Genomic DNA, 20,613 nt, shown 5'->3' on the forward strand with positions numbered 1-20,613 from the left:
GTCTGTAAGCAGACTCGTCACCGTTTTGGATGAGACCGATGACAGTGGTGTCGTCTGCAAATTTCAGGAGCTTGACAGTGGGGTCTTTAGAAGTGCAGTCATTAGTGTACAGGGAGAAGAGCAGTGGGGAGAGAACGCACGCTTGGGGGGCTCCGGTGCTGATTGTGAGTGTCTTGGATGTGTGTTTCCCCAGTCTCACTCGCTGCTGCCGGTCCGTCAGGAAGCTGGTGATCCACTTACAGATCGAGGATGGTATGGAGAGCTGGGTAAGTTTGGCTGTGAGAAGACCAGGCATGATGGTATTGAAGGCCGAACTGAAGTCCACAAAGAGGATCCTTGCATAAGTCCCTGGTCTGTCGAGATGTTGCAGGATATAATGCAGTCCCATGTTGACTGCATCATCCACAGACCTATTTGCTCTGTAAGCAAACTGAAAGGGATCCAGCAAGGGTCCAGTGAGGTCCTTCAGGTGGGCCAGCACCAGTCTTTCAAACGACTTCATGACCACAGACGTGAGAGCGACAGGTCTGTAGTCATTAAGTCCAGTGATTTTGGGTTTTTTGGGGACAGGAATGATAGTGGAGCGTTTGAAGCAGCAGGGAACTTCACACTGCTCCAATGATCTGTTGAAGATATGCGTGAAGACCGGGGCCAGTTGGTCAGCGCAGGCTTTTAAACAAGCAGATGAGATGCTGTCTGGGCCTGGGGCTTTCCTAGTCTTCTGTTTTTTGAAGACTCGGCTCACGTCCTCCACACAGACCTTAAGCTCAGGTTGGATGGCAGGAGGGGGGAGTGATAATTGGAGTGCAGGAGGTGATTGTGAAAGTGTGAAGTGCAGATCAGACCGGGTGTGTGGTGTTAATGAGGGCTTTTCAAACCGGCAGTAAAATGAATTTAAATCGTCAGCCAGGTGTTGATTGTCCACAGATCGAGGGAATGGTGACTTGTAGTTGGTGATGTTCCTCAGGCCATTCCAGACTGATGATGGGTCGTTGGATTAAAACTGGTTTTTCAGTTTATCAGAGTAGTTCCTTTTAGCAACTCTGATCTCCTTTGTCAATCTGTTTCTGGCCTGGTTATACAAGATTTTATCCCCACTTCTGTAAGCATCCTCTTTGGCATGACGAAGGTGTTTGAGTTTCCCAGTAAACCATGGTTTATCATTAGTGAATGATAAGAATGTCCTGGTAGGAATGCATGTATCCTCACAGAAACTTATATATGATGTTACAGTATCTGTGAGCTCATCCAGATCATTGGTAGCAGCTTCAAAAACAGTCCAATCAGTGCAATCAAAGCAGGCCTGTAGATTCTGCTCTGCTTCATTAGTCCATCTTTTTACAGTCCGTATTCCAGGTTTAGCTGATTTCAGTTTCTGCCTGTAGGTCGGTATGAGATGAACCAAACAGTGATCAGAGAGCCCCAAAGCTGCCCGTGGGACGGAGTGATACGCATTTCTTATTGTGGTGTAACAGTGGTCCAGTATATTACTGTCTCTGGTGGGACATGTAACGTGCTGTCTGTATTTTGGTAGTTCACGGGAAAGATTTGCTTTGTTAAAATCCCCAAGAATGATTAAAAGAGAGTCTGGGTACCTTTGTTCCTTTTCAGATATTTGTTCAGCCAGCTGTTGTAGCGCCGCGCTCACGCACGCGTCTGGAGGGATGTAAACATTCACGAGAATGAAAGAGGAAAATTCCCGAGGCGAGTAGAAGGGTTTACAGTTTATGAAATGTGCCTCTAAATTAGGAGAGCACATCTTCTTCAGTGTTGTTACATCTGAACACCAACTTTCGTTAATGTAGAAACACAATCCACCACCTCTCGTTTTCCCCGTTAGCTCCGCGATGCGATCCGCTCGGAACAGCTGGAAGCCCGGCAGATGTATTGCGTTGTCCGGTATGGCTTCACTCAGCCAGGTTTCAGTGAAGCACAAAGCAGCAGAGTTTAAAAAATCCTTGTTAGTGTGGGTGAGGAGAAGAAGTACATCCGTTTTGTTAGGAAGGGATCGGAGATTCGCGAGATGAATACTGGGGAGTGCAGTGCGCAGGCCGCGCTCGCGGAGTTTAACCAGCGCGCCGGCTCGCTTCCCGCGTTTGCGTCTGAACGCGCGTTTGAACAACAACGCTGCACCTCCGACGAGAATGTCCAGCAAAACGTCCGAATAATCAAAAACTGTAGAAAATGTCTCTGGTGTGTGTTTCCTAATGTCCAGTAGTTCGTCTTTGGTGAAACTGATAGGAAAAGAATGACTCAACGCAGAACAAACGAACAAAAACAACACAATAGCTGGAGAGCTCCACACCGAGGCAGCCATCCGCGGCGCCATCTTGGATAATTAGGCGCAATTAGGAGAATTAGGAAGGAAAGCACGACACCGACCAAGCATCTCCGGGGGTCTTCTCGGCGAGAAGAGCACCAGCTGACGAAGAGGTTCCACTTCAACGCGTAGACGTGTCTCGAGGACGACACTCTAGCGGAAGTGATGGTAGCCACCACAGCAGGTGGTAGGGTACTCCAACCTGCCTGGTCCCGCCCAGGAGCCACACGTGGAGGCTCCAAAGATCGGGACGAGGGTGCCACAGGGTGCCCTGTCCCTGAGAAAGAAGGTCCTTCCTCAGAGGAATGGGCCAAGGAGGTGCTGTCACGAGGCGTAAGAGTTCGGAGAACCAGGTCTGGGTGGGCCAGTAGGGCGCAACCAGAAGGACCTGCTCCTTGACCTCCTTGACTTTGCGCAAAACCTGCGCAAGAAGGCTCACTGGGGGAAAGCATATTTCCGGCCCGCGGCCAGCTGTGCGCCAGTGCATCCGTGACGAGCATGCCCTCGGTTAGGGAATAATACAGGTCGCAATGGGTCGAGTCGTGAGAGGCAAACAGATCTATCTGTGTGTCCCCGAACTGGTCCCAAATCAGCTGAACCGACTGGGGATGGAGTCGCCATTCTCCAGAGAGGGGCTGAAGCCGTGAGAGCTCGTCGGCTGCACAGTTCAGGACTCCGGGAATGAAAATGGCTCGAAGCGACCTCAGATGCTTCTGACTCCATAAGAGGAGGTGGCGGGCGAGTTGCGACATACGGTGCGAGCGTAGACCACCTTGACGGTTGATGTACGCTACTGTGGCGGTATTGTCTGATCGGACTAGTACGTGTTGACCCCTGAGCAACGCCCGGAAGTGGTGCAGGGCAAGGCGTACTGCCAGCAACCCGAGGCAATAGACATGCCAAACTGCTCAACACTACATGCGAGAATCACTGAGCTTCAGGAGCAACCTTGCTCAACACCTAAGTGTGAAGAAATTCACTGAACTTCAGGAGCATTTCTGCTCAACACCTGGGTGTGATAAATCTCACTGAATTTTTCAGGAGCATTTCTGCTCAACATGAGAGTGTGACAGCATGTCCATTGCGCATGGCGCCCCAGCCCGTGGAGGCATCTGTTGAGACAACAACATGCCGGGAAGCTCGTTCCAGGGGCACTCGGACCCGTAGAAAACTGAGGTTCGACCACGGGGTGAGTACTGACGGCAGGTCGGAGTAACTGGTACTCGGAGGGTGCCGTGTTGCCATGCCCACCTCGGGACTCGGTCGCGAAGCCAAAGCTGAAGAGGTCTCATATGAAGCAATTTGAGCGGCGTACCGTGGCTGTAGATGCCATATGCCCCAGGAGCCTCTGAAAAAACTTCAGTGGAACCGCACTCTTGCACTTGAAGTCTCAGGCAAGTCAGCAATGGCTGAGTGGAGAAGGCGACCAAGTCCATACCGAGAAAAGAGCTCCTCTGCACGGGGCAAAGTTTACTCCTTTCCCAGTTGACCCGAAGGCCCAGACGAGCTATGTGCCGGAGCACTGGGTCCCTGTATTCGCAAACCTGGTCTCAGGAGTGAGCTTCAGACAGCCAGTCACCGATATAGTTCAGGATCCGAACACCATGTTCCCATGGAGGAACAAGGGCTGCCTCATCAACCTTGTGAAGGCGCGAGGAGACAGGGCTAGCCCGAATGGGAGAACAGTGTACTGATATGCGGACGCCCTGACAGCAAACCGTAGGTATGGTCTGAGTCGAAGGAGAACGGAGACATAAAAGTAGGCGTCCTTGAGGTCGATCGCTGCAAACCAATCCTGTGGCCGCACACATCCAGAAATGCGTTTGGCCAGGAGCATCTTGAACGGCAGCCTGTGAAGGGAGCGGTTCAGATGCGTAGGTCCCGGATTGGCCGTAACCCACCAGACTTCTCCGGGACAATGAGGTAGGGGCTGTAAACCCGGACCTCATTTCAGCTGGAGTGACAGTCTCAATCGCACCCTTCGCCAGTAGGGTAGCAACCTCCGCTCTCATGATAGCATAGCCATCGACCAAAGTGGAGCGGACTCCCCTGAAGCGGGGAGGAGACTGTGCGAACTGAATCGCATAGCCGAGCCGATGGTTCGCGCGACACAGCGGAGCAGATAGGGATGCTCTGGGCAGGCTCCCAACTGTGCCAGCGGCATCAAGAACGACAGACTGCCCCCCGGTGGTGCAGCGAAGCGGAATGACCGGCCCACCAACTCCTGGAAAGAACTGAGTCTCATCTCTGAGCAGCCCATCTCAAAAGTGCCGCTTGACCCGGCGTTTAGTGGGGGGCGGGGCTGGAGAGGGCTGTGGCATCCCCCCTACGGTCTTCCAGAGCCAGGCCCGGGTGAACGAGCGGGGTTGGAACCAAGGGAGGGCGCCTTCGGCGGTGAGCAGACTGAGGGATCTGAGTGGACGGCGGGGCCGTCGGGCAGAATAACCTCAATTTGCTCACGGGCGGTTGAGAACTGTTGGGCAGAAGCACTCAACCGCACCGCCGAAGAGGCCGACCTGGGAGATGGGGGTGTCGAGCAGACGGGTCCCGCCGACATCGTGCACATCAGACCGGTCAGCCCCAGACTGGTGAACATCACCTGACTCCGAGAAAGTACGGCCATTTTCGTCGCTCGGAGTGCAAGGTCAGTGGCAGAGGGGACCCTCACTCTTGCGAGTTCACAGAGTCTTGACCTATATATGACGCGATGATCACGTTCCCAGAGAGAACATGAGTCATCCACGAGCGCTGTTCAAGCATGATCAAAGCCCAAACACACTAAACAGCGCTCGTGCCCATCAGAGTCCGATACCAGTCCGTTGCAACCAGAAATGCACGGGCGAGCCGTCTTTAAAAAGACGTGCCGCGTGCAAGCTCTTTTATGAGAGGAGAAAAAACTCTGCGATGTTGAAGCGCACAGGGAGACACACACACACTGGCAGATCACTGCACAGATCAGCAGGCACTGTGAGCTCGCTGCAGATCGCCGTCACACCAACACCGGAGAGAGAAGCTCGTCTCGTAGAGCGAAGTCAGAGATGGCTGTGGAGTGAAGAAATACTCTTGGCTCCGAAGCGAAAACATATCTGCATGTTGCTGGCGTCCTCCTTTTATACCCACGAGGTAAGGCGGAGATACGCTATGCAAATTCCGAAGACCCGTGGCATTTCTTAGCCATTGGCTCGTTTTGTAATACTCGAAGTCGATAGGTGTTCTAAGCGAAACCCCATTCGTCGTCATCCGACGTAACTCTGAGTGACAACGAAAGGGAACACATCTTTTTGTCACTTGTTTCCCTGACCTCTGACTCTAGGTTCTGATTTCTATATGTACCTCTTTCTCTTATGTTACCCTTCACTGTTTATATGTATCGTTTCTATGTCATGTTTCCATGTCATGTGTATTTGTACTCATTGTAAAGCGACCTTGTGTTTTCTGAAAGGTGCTATATAAAATAAACTTATTAATATTATTATTATTATTATTATTATTATTATTAAGTAAATCTTTCCAAAATTAAAATACACTGATTACTGAAAGTAAAAAGTTTCCAGAAAAAATAATACTCAAGTAAAGTACAGATACTCCAAAAGTGTACTTAAGTACAGCACTCAAGTAAATGTACTTTGTTACTGTCCACCTCTGACTATGAGAGCATGGACTGATTTTTAAGCTTCAAACATGAATATTTGCTTTGGCTCTTGTGCTGTTTAAGAACAAAAACACACACAGGCACATGGTCTTTTATGCATTTTCCGCTTTAGGTTTGTGAAGTTGACTAAGCATGTATTGTAGGCAAACCATTTTTCTTTTATTTCGACTATAAAGGAGTTACCAGTCTTTGATTGGGCAACAAGCCTCCAAGACTCCCAATTAAAACACCCCTCCCTCCTTAATGTTTGCCTATATTTTTTGTTCCCTTTTGCAAATGCAACACCATACCTCATATATATATATATATATATATATATATATATATATATATATATATTAGTAGTTTGCAGTCCTATCATGCAGAATAGTTCTTGAAGAAAATGAGATCCTGGCTCAAATGGAGTCCATTCGAGAGTCAAATCCTTTGAAAATCTTTTTAAATGAATGCTAAGCAGAGAATGCCTGCCACAAAGGCTCATGGTGAAATGGCAAACTCAAAGTCTTTGCCTAAAGAAAAATATCAAATTGGCATTCCTTTGAAAGCTTGAATAGAGATGTCCAATAATGCAGAGAACTCATTGCTGATCTAACCAGCAAGGATACACATACTTCAAAGAGCAGATAGAGAGAGCTTTTATTCGAACTATAGAGGCTGAAATGGAGACGGGGCTTTCATATTAAACACAATGTCTAATGAGACTCCATGTGTAGGTGCCATCAGATTGTGTAGCTTCCAGCACTCGATTAGGAAAGGAGCCAGAGGGACCTGTATGAAATGAGTATGAAAGTTTTTCTAAAGTAAACACGCTGTTGTCATCCTGTTCAGACATCCCAAATGACCTGCTAATGAGCTGTAATGCATGATAAATGATACGAGGAAGTCATTAATTAAACAACATGTTATGCATGAGTTAGCAAACATTTATTCTAACTAGTGCATTTTTGGGATAACAGCTCACTTATTGGCATTAAAAAGGACAGTTCACCCAAAATTTCTAATTGTGTCATCATTTACTGTCCCTCAAACTGTTCCAAATCTGTATGAGTTTCTTTCTTCTGTTAAACATAAAAGAAGATGTTTTGAAGAATGTTGGTAACCAGTCAGATGACGGTAGCCATTGACTTCCATTTTTTTTCCTACTATGAAAGTCAATGGCTACCGTCAACTGACTAGTTACCGACATTCTTCAAAATATCTTGTGTTCAGCAGAAGAAAGAAATTCATATATGTTTGGAACAACTTGAAGGTGAGTAAATTATTACAGAATTTTCATTTTTATCCCTTTATAATTCCATGTTTTAAACTGAAGGTATCGGTCAGACGCAATGCACAATGTCATTTAAAATCTAAAATCACACAACGGAATATGAATCTATACGGTAAATGAACAGACAATAAAACCATGTGACCTGACAAAGCAAACAAACAATCCACACCTCAGTTTCATGGTTGGTTGGAATCCAGTTTTTAATAATGAAATGAACCATAAAAAGCACATTTAAAACAATTTCTCATTTTAGTTACAAAAATGGGTCACCTAAAAGGCCTTATCATTGAATTCACAGAAGGTTTTGAACAAAAAGAGGCCTAACAGATATGTATTTTTCCCATTAATTAAAAAAAAAAATCCCCCACCCAAAATATATAAACTTAACTGTATAACCAAGGTATATACAGGGCAAACCATACTTGCATCGGTATGGTTTTTTTCAAGAGAGATTGAGGTATACGACCGACCTACAACTGAAAAAACAAACAAATAACAAACAAAAATTAAATTAAAGCGAATGGCAAGATTACTTAAATCAAGCACAGGTTGCATGTGTTATTGAATCTTCCTCTTGAGGTGTCCAGTGGGCCGAACTGCGAGCGACTTCGGGATGCTCAATATATACAAAGGACTTACATTACAATTAGTAATAGGGAACTGTTTGAATGCTGTCTTTTATTTGCTTAATAATAAGTACACAGTATTCATCCACAAAATATCATTATTTAATTCTTTATTTATTCAGTTCTATAACTTATAAACTTTCGTGAGGGATTTGGAATTTAAGAGCCAGATATAATTGTGATACACATGCAAGTTTTGAAAGTGGATTCAGAAACATCAACAATGTACAAAATAATAATTACAGTTTTATTAAAATACATCCTTTCTCATAGCACCTCTTTTTTTCTATTTTGAACAAGCACCATTGTTGTCATCTTTTTTTTTCTTTTTTAATTTATTTGTTTGCACTGCACCGATAGACTCCGGATGAGAGGTCCTCCCTTTCTCCAACTCGTGGACCTCCCAGGTTCACCGTTTGCCTTGGCTTGACGTTGTCCTTCACCTTTTTGTTCCATAACAGGTTTCATGTCATGTGATCCTTGCCCTACAAGGGCAACAAGTATTTTCCTGGGTAATACATACATAAATGGCAAGACGTGTTCGGTACCCCATTTTTTAAAATTCAAAACTTGCATGTGGCAGGAACGGGCTCGGTGGTTTGATGACGTCAAGAAAAAAGTCTTGACTCGTGCGCTAACCCGTCCTACCCTGCCAAGTTATTGGTATTTTTTTTCTTTGTCTGTGTTTTTTAGCCAAGGAAGCAGACTGGACCAACTTCGAATCCAAATTTCTGGTTGGGATCCCCAAAGTCAGTGAACATCACATCGACGATCGGAACCTGATCGATTTTGGGAGTGTTAATCTCCAGAACTGTCTTTCCGAAGCCCTTCCTCACCTGTAGGACGAGAACAAGACCATCAGAACTGTGTGTTTGCATGTTTAAATGACTAATTGATTTGCCTTGACAGATCTACGACGGAGGTCTTACCGCACAGCCGTCTGACAGGGCCGTGATGAAGGGGTTGTTGTCATATGACATCTCCTCGTCATTGGAGCCGAGGAAGTGTAGCGCCCTGTCGTAGCTGTCCGTAGTGGCGTCGTGCCAGGCGACCGACTGGTGGCAGTTGTAGGTCAAGTTTTGCCTGGCGGAGGCTGTCAGTAGTTTGAGGAACGTCATCTGGACCATGTTTATCGGGTTGCCGTCTGCGTCCACGTATGAAAGCTTGAGGGTGAAAGCAAAATTGATAGAAAAGTTTTAAGGACTCAGTTTCAAGGAACATTTAAGGATTTATTCAGCAGCAACAATTGTATTTGCCCCACTAAATATGTTTTTGTAAAAATGTTTATATATATAGATAGATAGATAGATAGATAGATAGATAGATATAAAAATATAATCATTATTTTTTCCATTCAGTAATAATCTTACTTCACAAAAAATAATTGTTTCTCTGACCTATTCAAGTAGGCAGATATTATATTTACTTTATCCCTATTAATGTTTTTACCAAAAAATAGGCATGACTTTTTTAAAAAGGTGATTGTATCCATTCCAGTAACATTGTTTCTGTTACTGTAAGCAAACATAATATAATATAATATAATATAATATAATATAATATAATATAATATAATATAATATAATATAATATAATATAATATAATATAATATAATATAATATGGTTTGTTATGTTAAGTTGCAATTTTATTTATAATCAGCTCTCATAAGATTAGGAAAAAATTATGAAATATTATCCATGCATTTAATGTTACCTTTGGTTTTCAAGCTTAAATTATGCAAATGAATGCCCACGCATCTTCCCCACTGCTGTAGAAATTTTAATTTATATAAAACTACTATGTTTGCATAAGTCATTTTGTACCACATGACATCTGTAAATTTCATCTTATTAATTTTTTCACCACACATTTGTACAAATTTAGTTTTCCCCTCATTTTTAAAATAGCCTACTATATATATATATATATATATATATATATATATATATAACTTAATGTTTTGATGTATAATACGTTTTGGTAATAAAATAAATGCAATGCGTACTGGATACAATAAACATGGTTCATTGATTAGTGCTTTATATTTTCAATACAAGAATCAAGTACTTTTGTACTTTTACTTTTAATACTTGTAGTTTTTTATTAAGGTTTTTTTTTATTACTTTTACTCGAGTACTTGATTTGTGTAAGTGTTAAGTGATGAAGTAAGTGATAAAGCAAGTCACTTTTCACAGGCACCAATAAATGGATTTAAAACTGGTAAAGTTGGAACTCTGAATAACAGAAAAACTATCGCTTCTGACAAAACAGAAAACAGTCGGAACAGACACCAGAAACACAAAGCCGTTTCGTTTCACAGAGGTGCAGCGATGCCTTCATTACTCTGCACTGCATCAAATATAAATGTGGTGTGTATGTATGTGCTCAGTTGTGTTTGTGGTATGAGTGTTTGTGGGTTTGCTCGCTTGTTGATGGATCCAGGGCTGCAATGACAGTATCTTTTAAAAGCCAAGCTCTTACTGGTGTCTGCCCAATGGTTGAGTAAAGAAAAAAGATGAGGCAGAACACTCAGGTTCTCTTATTTTCGAAGGACAAGATGTTTTTCATAAAGGAGTAGATGAAAGAAGGATGAGAAAGTGCACTTACTATTTTGCCACGCTTAAATTCACTGAACCAGGAGCCGGGAACTTCTTTGGGCCATGAAGATAGTCTCACCTTAAAGCGGACACAAAGAAAGCGGAATAAGACGTGCTGTGTGAATAGTTTTGAATGAAGAGCAAACTTGCTTCAGCAGAAAATGAAATAAAATTAAACCCAGCTATTTTTCATACAGCATCTGTTCCAACAACTGGAATGAAATGAACATCTCTCTCACTGAAAGTAATGCTCTGTTTAACACAGCACGAGAAAAGCAGATTATTTCAATATTGAGAATGAGGTTTCCAATCAAATATGATCTAACATGAATATTTTTCTGATCTTTCGGATTTAATTGCACAAACAAACATAGTGATAGTTTTGGTAAGACACTCGAACAGTCTTTTAAAAAATATGTCCTGGACTCATATTTTACTCCAAATTCAAAAGACAAAAATAACAATTTGTATAAATCCTATTTGCAGGATCATTTAGTTGTTTTACAGTACTCTTGTGGTATTTTTTCTTAAATTATGGAGATTTCCCCCACTGTATTGTCACTGGTGTAATATGAAATATTATATATGTATTTATTTATTTATTATGATAACAAATTATTTCAATTGGAAAGTATTTATATATTGTAGTAGTATCTGTTTTATTGCTTGTTAATATTAATTAAAACATATATATATATATATTTTAAATTGTTTCACTATTTTATTTTTTAAATCTAAGGATCATAACTGAAATGGAAAATGACAAATTCAAAAGCAAAACCTCTGGACTCTTTACAATAAAGAGAATTTGGGGGAAATGTGCTTTATTGTCACTATTGTTGAAATGTGTGAGACAAAAAATATATATAAATATATATATAAATATAAATAGATATATAAATATCACACTTCCAATAGCCAACAGTCACAATAAGAAAACATCTCTTTGAAGTGAGTGCTTGATTCTCATATGGTCTTTATGAGAAACCTATTGTATGTGACAGATGTAAGATGTTGTGATTATGTTTGGCTGTTATTGGCTAGCTCTTCCACAGGGGGTTTCAGAATGCCACTCACTCCATTTGACTTTTTATCAGGGAAGATGCAGGTCTCGCCTCCCGCTGTAAAGTTGCAGTACACTTTAAAGGAGTCCCCGGAGCATCCCTGGTTGGGATCGATGTAGTATTCACCTGAGGGAGAAAAATACCCATCAGACATCAGGCTCTAGAATAATGACAGATACAGTATAAACTTCAAGAAATCATTTAGATCATATATGAAGATATCTCCGCAGGTTTGTCTATCTTTTTATTCCTTTCTTCAGCTAAAAAAAAAACACTCTTCATTGGCATCAGCAGTGGCGATGCCTTGTGTAAATAAAATAGCAGGCTAATGCGATTGCGGTGAAACCAGCTCTGAAAGGTCAGTGTAAGAGCTGGCATTTTGTAAGCCATGATTTGGGAGAGAGAGGTTCGCTCCCGCTGGAGTCCGCAGAATACTAAACATCTTCCCAATCAGCTGTCGGCGGTTGCTGTTGTTATTCAAATCCTCCTGAGTGACGGGTTTGGAATTTTAGAAGCACAGCCAATACCTACTGAGTGGCTCGGAAAGCAGAGAACGTTGCATGTTTTCCTGATTTATCTGTTCAAGACTGTCTCCTTTACCTCCCACCTTGCTCACTTACCATCTGGGAATTCTGGGTGAGCGAGCTGAAGGTCTTTACAGCTTCGTGCGGGGTTGTGTTGTGTGCCCATGGGGTACTTCATGCGCTCGATGTCCTGTTTGAGATTATTCAAAGAGCTGAAGATGTCCTCCATGCCCTCTCCGTAGTCCAGTGTGGTGCCGGCTTCGTCCGCTTGCATGTCGATGGAGCGACGGGACTTCTTGGGCATGTGCATAGGCAGAGGCTGGATGATCTCACCAGGAGGACCCTACGCAATGAGGAAAATGAGTGTGTATCCATGAGCCTCTTGTATTTTACAGTATATAATACTATAAATCTCCTTGAAGCATGCAAATTTCACTTACAGGAGGACCAGGAGGTCCGGATGTGCCAGTGTCTCCCTTTTGACCAGCGGGACCCTGCAGGAAGATGATTTAAAAATCATGAGCGCATATTCTGACATTATTATACACAAGCGTATCAAATTGATGAGCGCTAAAGTGGTACTTACAGACGAACCCTTGGATCCCTTTGGCCCTTGTGGACCCTAAAGGAAAATCGAAATGCATTCTGTGAAAACTGACTTATAAAATAGGATTAAATTTGTAACATTAGAATTATATTTTAGAAAACTGAATGATTTTTTTTCCCCTAAAATAAAACTAATACCAGTACAACATACACTACCGTCCAAATGTTTGGGGTCAGTAAGATTTTTTTTTATGTTTAAAGAAGTATCTCCAAAGCTGCATTTATTTGATTAAAAATACAGTAAAAACAGTAAAATTGTGAAATATGATTACAATTGTTTTAATTTGTTTTTTATTGTAATATATTTTAAAATATAATTTATTACTGTTATGAGAATGCTTAATTGTGACCCTGGATCACAAAATCAGTCACAAGTCGCACAGGTATATTTGTGGCAATAGCCAACAATACATTGTATGGGTCAAAATTATAGATTTTTCTTTTATGCAAAAATCATTAAGATATTAAGTAAAGATCATGTTCCATTAAGATATTTTGTAAATTTCCCACCGTAAATATGCAAAACATTTACTTTTGTGAGTGAATGCAGCACAATCGCGAACATAAATGGAGAACTTTAAAGGCGATTTTCTCAATGTTTTGATTTTTTTTGCACCCTCAGATTCCAGATTTTCAAATAGTTGTATCTCGGCCAAATATTGTCATATACTAACAAACCATACATCAATGGAAAGCTAATGTATTCAGATGATATATAAATCTCAATTTCATAAAATTGACCCATGTGACAGAAGACTGGAGTAATGATGCTGAACATTGTGACCCTGGACCACAAAATCAGTGTCACATGTTCCTTCAGAAATCATTCTAATATGCTGATTTGATGCTCAAGAAACATTTCTTATTATTATCAATGTTGAAAACAGTAGTGCTGCGAGATTCTTCATAGAAAATTCAAAAGAACAGCATTTATTTTTACTTTTGTAACATTATAAATGTCTTTACTGTCACCAATTTAATTATAATTTTATATACGTTTTTAAATCTTACTGACGCCAAACTTTTGAACGGTAGTGTATGTAAAAACTATGACACTTGTATATATTTAGATAGTGGATACAGTTAAAATTGGCAAGACCGCTGAGGTGGGGCAGACCAAAATCATACTTTTGAAAGGGGAAAGACATTTGATGCGTTTAAAACGTTACAATTTTTGTAAGATCTCTCAAAAATAGTTCTCTAAAAAAAAAACTATGATGCTTTAAATAAGCAATGTGAGGTAAATTTTCACCTTAGTGCCATGTATAATTTGACCTTGACGATAACACAACATTGAATGCAAGATGCAAGCAATAGAGAAAGACTCACGGGCAATCCAGGAGGACCAGGTGGACCAAGCGGACCAGCAGAACCACTGATACCCTACAGTTTAAAGAGCAGATGGTCAGAAAGCAGAACTTCCTATCACTGATATGTAAAGATGTTGGTCAGCACAAATTCAAACAACTTTGTGAGGTGATGAGTTTGATATTCTCTCAAACATTTGTCTTTAAAAATTGCAATTCTTTTGTCACAGAGATGAAAACGACTCTTGCTAATCACATATTCCTCTATATTTGTATTACACACTGATCATTACACTTCATTAGAGTCAAGGACTTTTGAATTAATTCTGTGGGGAGTAATTCAGCCTCTGTTACTAAACTCAGCAACAGATCGCAAATCTGTCCAGTGGGAAACGTTAGTGAGATGGGATCGTTTTCAATTTTTTTCCAAACTCACAGAAGGGGAGACTACAATTTCATTAAGCTAAATCGTAATATGTTTAAAGCTGCATTGCTTTAAACCACTGAGCAAGGGCCATAGCAAAGGACAATGCAAATTCAAAGTTGAATATTCAATCAACTTTTAAAGGTTTTCTATATATTTGTTGATTGCACTGGATATGTGTTGCACGGTTCTTCAACGAGGCAAAGAAAGACAAACATTTCTCAGTTCGACTGTGAAAAAATGTAATCGCACTGGTGTTTGATGGGAACGTCTGGTGTAATAGAATTACAGCTGGCTCCGAGAACCTTTCATGACAGCTTCATCCATAACACGATTATGATGATGTACACAGATGCAATAAGTGCAGACGTTATTGTTTCAGTTGGTCGTTACTTTAATTTGCAAGCATTACAGGAGGAGAAATCCTGATAGGTGCGCTGCTGGAGGTACAACATTTGTTGTGTGGTTGGGTAGAAAGGACAAATAAATCATTAGTGACTCACAGAATCGCCCTTGCTGCCAGCAGATCCCTGAGGACCAGGCAAACCCCGATCTCCCTTCTCACCCTGCTCACCGGGGGGTCCGATGAGGCCGATGAGACCGGGGTGACCCTGGAATAGAAACGCATATTATAGCGGATGTCACAGATCAGAACATCAGTTGATATACAAAATGTTGATATAAGCATAACCAAACCATCAAAGAATATAAATTTACATTATACTATAGGACCGTTTACATCAAGTACGATAACTATAATGATAACGATAAAGATACAATTCTAAAAAAAAAATCTAAATATAAAAGAATAGAATAGTACACACCACAACTATAACAATAACAGCAGAGAGAAACTTTTAGTACGATTATTCCAAGCTGATGAACGATAAACAGATTGACAGCCAATCAGAATCCATCCTGCTTTAAAGAACTCGAGCATTTAAAGCAGCAGGCGACAAAACTCAGTGCGCACTTAAAAATTAACAGAATTTTGTCGGCCGCTGGTGTGTGGATGCTAATATAATTATTGTTATAGTTATCGTTCTATGTGTGAATGGGCCTTAAGGTTAATTAAATTAAATGAAAACTGAAATGTAAAAAAAATCTAAATAAATAACAAAAACTAAAATAACATGAAAAACCAGAAAGTAAACTGCATGAATATTATTTAAATAAATAAATTTTCATAGCAATAAAATATATATATATATATATATATATATATATATATATATATATATATATATATATATATATATATATATATATATTGTGACACAAAAAGAAAAAAAAAACTTTTATTTTTTTTATAAATATGTGACCCTGAATGACAAAACCAGTCATGGGTCATTTTTTTTATTGAGATTTATACATCACATGAAAGCTGAATAAATAAGCTTTCCATTGATTTATGGTTAGTTAGGATAGGACAATATTTGGCCGAGATATGACTATTTGAAAATCTGGAATCTGAGGGTGCAAAAAAATCAAAACATTGAGAAAATCGCCTTTAAAGTTGTCCATTTATGTTCGCGATTGTGCTGCATTCATTCACAAAAATAAATGTTTTATACATCTACGGTAGGAAATTTACAAAATATCTTTAATCGAACATGATCTTTACTTAATATCCTAATGATTTTTGGCATTAAATAAAAATTGATAATTTTGACCCATACAATGTATTGTTGGCTATTCCCACAAATATACCCAAGCTACTTAAGACTGGTTTTGTGATCCAGGGTCACATAATTAAATGCCCAAGAAAATAATCAGTAAGCACTTCAGAAAGGATTCCTAAATGTCTAAAAAAAAAAAAAAAAGTTCTGTATGTATACTGAAACTTTTCCCCTGGCTTCCTGGAGTGGAGTGACCTTGTCAAGTCTTTATCTTTGACCTTAAGCCTCTTTGAAAGCACATTAATAAAAATGTCAGGACAAGAAATAGAATGTCACTCACCTTCTCACCCTTAGAGCCGGGGTCTCCTTTCAGGCCAGGGAGACCAGGAGGTCCCTAAATATCAGAAAAGCAACAGTGAGAATTCAATTTGCACACATATACCCACATGTACACGCACACACAGAAAAGAGAGAGAGGATAAAAGGTGGACAGAAAAAACGAGCAAAGGGAATGGGGTCTCTCCTCTTACCATTGGTCCAGGAGGGCCATCTTGTCCAGGAGCACCAGGAAGTCCTTGTTCACCCTGTGAAAATCCATCCAATTACAAAAGCCATTATTGCATTGTTTTTTGCTTATGGTCTGCCATTGATTTACCCTGTGCTGGACAGTGATTAATAGCCCAGATACTAAAAAGATTCTAAAAAAATTATCAAATAGACAAGAAATATATACAAGAGAAAGATACAAATAGGAGATTTATTATTTTGTGAATTGAGGTGTTTCATATAATTCTATTCCTGTGTATGTGTGTGTGTGTGTGTGTGTGTGTGTGTATGTGTATTTGGGATATTCAGTGGCTATACAAATTATTTAAATACTAGTGTATGAATGCCATTGCATTGCTTGGCCGCAGTGCAAAGAAAAGAATCATAGCTAAATCAAAAGCACCAAGCATTGGCAGTGGCGAGTACTAATCCGTTAGAACTACTGGGCAAATGCTATGTCACATAATTAATATTCATCAGCAAAAATTGAGAAAGTTTAGAGAAAAGGTCAAGCCTCATTTGTTTGCAGATGCTACTTGGTTTTCAAATTCACAGTACTTTGAGTGTATCTTAAATATTCTAAAACTATTTTTGGCCATTGTATTTATGTGTACGTATAATGGTGGAATTATTAGGTGATGAGGACATAAGGGACCCACCACAGGACCGGGGATTCCTCGTAGACCTTCAGGACCAGGCTTTCCAGCGGGACCCTGAGGGCCAACTGGTCCAGTTTTACCTGGTGGACCCTCAGATCCTGCCTCACCCTAAAGATAAGGAGGAGAATAGAGGATTATAGAAATTATAATATAATGCATGAAGTTGGCATGCAATGCTCACTGAAATATTACTGATGAAGAAAGAAAACTTAAAAAAAACTGTTTTTACTGTATTTTTAATCAAATGCAGCCTTGGTAAGCATAAGATACTTTCAAAAACATACATTTAAAAAAATATTAATAATGTAATACAATCGGGGCTGTGCAACGATTCATCACAGTTAATCGCCTCCAAAATAAAAGTTTGTGTTTACATAATATATCTGTGTACTGTGTATATTTATTTTGTATAAATACACACACATGCATGTATATATATTTGAGAAATATTTGCATGTATACACTGTATAAATATTTATATATAATTTATATTATATATATATAAATATTTTATATATAAAAAACACATTTTTAGGGGATAGTTCACCCGAAAATGAAAATTCTGTCAGTATTTACTCACCCTCATGTTGTTCCAACCCGTAAGACCTTCGTTCATCTTCGGAACACGAATTAAGATATTTTTGATTAAATCTGAGAGCTAGATCACTCCTGCATAGGCTTCTTCAGGGATTGAACTTGCCGGCCTCGAAAAGTTATTAAAGACATCGTTAAAATAGTCCAAGTGACTACAGTGGCTCAATCTTAAGTTTATCAAACGATGAGAATACTTTTTGTGCGCAAAAAACAAACAAAAATAACGACTTTATTTCAACTATTAATTTCCTTCTCTATGGGCCTCGAGTCAGTTCACTCGTATAATAGCGTAATATTCTGTTGTTGTACGTCACACGCATCACACACATGACCAGTGTCGGCCAAAAGTGAGCCTACGTGTGACGTAGCTCTACGCAATCAATCTACGTTAACTGACTAGAGGCCAACAGAGAAGGAAATGAATAGTTGAAATAAAGTAGTTATTTTTGTTTGTTTTTGCGCACAAAAAGTATTCTCGTCGCTTGATAAACTTAAGATTGAGCCACTGTAGTCACTTGGACTATTTTAACGATGTCTTTAATAACTTTTCGAGGCCGGCAAGTTCAATCCCTGAAGAAGCCAATGGAGGAGTGATCCAGCTCTCAGATTTCATCAAAAATATCTTAATTCATGTTCCGAAGATGAACGAAGGTCTTACGGAGTTGGAACAACATGAGGGTGAGTAAATACTAACAGAATTTTATTTTTGGGTGAACTATACCTTTAAATATATACATGCATGTGTGTGTATTTATATATCCAAAATAATTATAAACAGTACACACACACACACACACACACATATATATATTATGTAAACAAACGTTTGTTTTGGATGCGATTAATCGTTGCACAGCCCTATATATAATATAATATAATATAACATAATATAATATTATATAATATAATATAATGTAACATAACATAACATAACATAACATAATATAATATAATATAATATAATATAATATAAAAGACTAACAAACCTTAAAACCATTACATTATAAATCTCTGTATGCTTATACAATTTAGATCACAGGGGTTCAGTTGATGAACTAAAGCTAAAACAACCTACACACTTCAGTCCCACAGTGACAATGTATCCACATGTATTAACAGTGAGTCACTCTGTCAGAGATGTTCTTTCTCCCATTGCTCGCTGTGCTTTAATTATGGCAGTGGAGGCTACACTATGTGCCTGGGTTGAATTGATTTGGAATGATACGTTACCTTGGCGCCCTTCTCTCCTTGTCTGCCTTCAGCTCCAGCAGTCCCCGGGGGTCCCTGCGGACAGAGAAAAGGACATTGTATTTGAGCATTTTTCTCTGCTGGGCTATAAAACAAATGGGAAAAAGGTCAAAGTGAGACATCATGGTAGCACTTGGGGGAACTTGCTTGATGGCTTTTAATAGGCGAATGGACCCACTTGCATTTTGCAAAGGTCTTTTGTTTGAGCATACATTCATTGATATTCGTAAAGGTGACCGGGGCTAGTTGTCAAATGTTTTACTCCGGTGAATATTTCCCTAAAACATTGCCTATTGAAATTTTTTAGATTTTAAAAAAAATATTAAATCAATAAAAAACAAAAACAAAAATTCATGATGAAATAGCAAAAATGTTCAAGATAATACACAAAAAAATACATTTCCAATATATAACATGTGACAACTTGCCCCGCCCTAACATTTATGAAAAATATCCTTGCTGTTGCAACAGAGTTCAATGTTTCAGTTAAAATCTACCTTCATTATATTATATTTCAACCTTTGAATGTATGTCAGATTGGGAAAAATATTAGAATTTTAGTTATTTAAGAGGGTTCGAACTAGATGTTTGATACCAACATATAGACAATTTAGAGAAACAACTAGAGAAAATAAGCATTTGTGTAATTTAACTTTTGTCTCTAGGATAAAACCTGTGTGACAATCTTCACTGCATAATTTTTCATGTATAAATTTAATGAAGAGCAGAAAGAAATCAGCTAATGACAGTTGGAAGCTTCACCAAATTAAATAATTCCCAAGATGCTTAATAGTCTAGGGACTGTCTCACAGGTCCAAGACTGAACAGAGTCCAAGAAATAAACAGAGAGAGAGAATAAGCAAGGGAATCTCCATATTCATTTCCAAGTGCGGTCTGTAAACTGCTGAGAAAGCAGAACGTCTCTGTGTTTGATGCAAAATAAGCTCCAGCCAGAATTATTGATGCAGGAGACTTAATTCCACGAGATCAGTCTTCCTGCGACCGTCTTCCTCTCGCAGGATTAAAACACCTTTGCTGATGAAATAGCAGTTTCTCTATCCGCAGTTCGTCAGCCATTGCTATCCGTGTATTCTGATAGGGTGTTTAATTTTCCCTGGGAGAGCTCTATGAAGCATATTGGGAAAGCGAGTGGTGTTTTCTCCACATTTTGCATGAATAATGGATGTGTGCGCAAAGAGATGCTATAAAGCTTTATGGAGGAATAATGGGATAGCACAGTGTTGCTTGGGCTGGCTAATAAATTCAACCAGGACTGCTTCCCTTATAGCAAGACAGTTTGTGGCCTCGAGGGGCTCCAAAAAGGTACAATAGGGGGTCCAGCAGTTGTTTACACCTGGTATTAACATCCGTCCCATGTGATCTGGTCAAAATTGGTAAACTAAATAAATACAAGGTCCAAAACAACAGAAACATGTGGCCACGGTGAAGAGCCACCTACTTGTGGACATGTCAATCAATCATTGCCGATTACACAAAATAGGTTAACTTCAGCTAAAACTAAGGTTAAGAAACTTAAGTTAAATGTTTCATTGTC

General features: G+C 39.9%; 1 protein-coding gene across 1 annotated transcript in view; it reads right to left on the reverse strand.

The window, feature by feature from the left end:
* Window positions 1-7,952: 7,952 nt before the first annotated feature.
* The window catches only part of col11a1a (collagen, type XI, alpha 1a), a 75,375-nt gene continuing 62,714 nt past the window's right edge, over window positions 7,953-20,613 (reverse strand). Inside the window, exons 55-67 of the mRNA XM_077245075.1 lie at window positions 19,041-19,094; window positions 17,217-17,324; window positions 16,542-16,595; window positions 16,352-16,405; window positions 14,896-15,003; window positions 13,991-14,044; window positions 12,642-12,677; window positions 12,496-12,549; window positions 12,152-12,398; window positions 11,545-11,657; window positions 10,478-10,546; window positions 8,798-9,031; window positions 7,953-8,704 (exon numbers count right to left, since the gene is read on the reverse strand). Of these exons, the coding sequence (XP_077101190.1) occupies window positions 8,558-8,704; window positions 8,798-9,031; window positions 10,478-10,546; window positions 11,545-11,657; window positions 12,152-12,398; window positions 12,496-12,549; window positions 12,642-12,677; window positions 13,991-14,044; window positions 14,896-15,003; window positions 16,352-16,405; window positions 16,542-16,595; window positions 17,217-17,324; window positions 19,041-19,094 (1,332 nt within the window). The 3' untranslated portion in view covers window positions 7,953-8,557. The remainder of the gene's footprint in view (window positions 8,705-8,797; window positions 9,032-10,477; window positions 10,547-11,544; window positions 11,658-12,151; window positions 12,399-12,495; window positions 12,550-12,641; window positions 12,678-13,990; window positions 14,045-14,895; window positions 15,004-16,351; window positions 16,406-16,541; window positions 16,596-17,216; window positions 17,325-19,040; window positions 19,095-20,613) is intronic.

This window comes from Siphateles boraxobius, unplaced genomic scaffold (assembly GCF_051911475.1).
Source record: "Siphateles boraxobius isolate OS27281-9 unplaced genomic scaffold, OSU_SipBor_1 26, whole genome shotgun sequence".
NCBI classification, from domain to species: domain Eukaryota; kingdom Metazoa; phylum Chordata; class Actinopteri; order Cypriniformes; family Leuciscidae; genus Siphateles; species Siphateles boraxobius.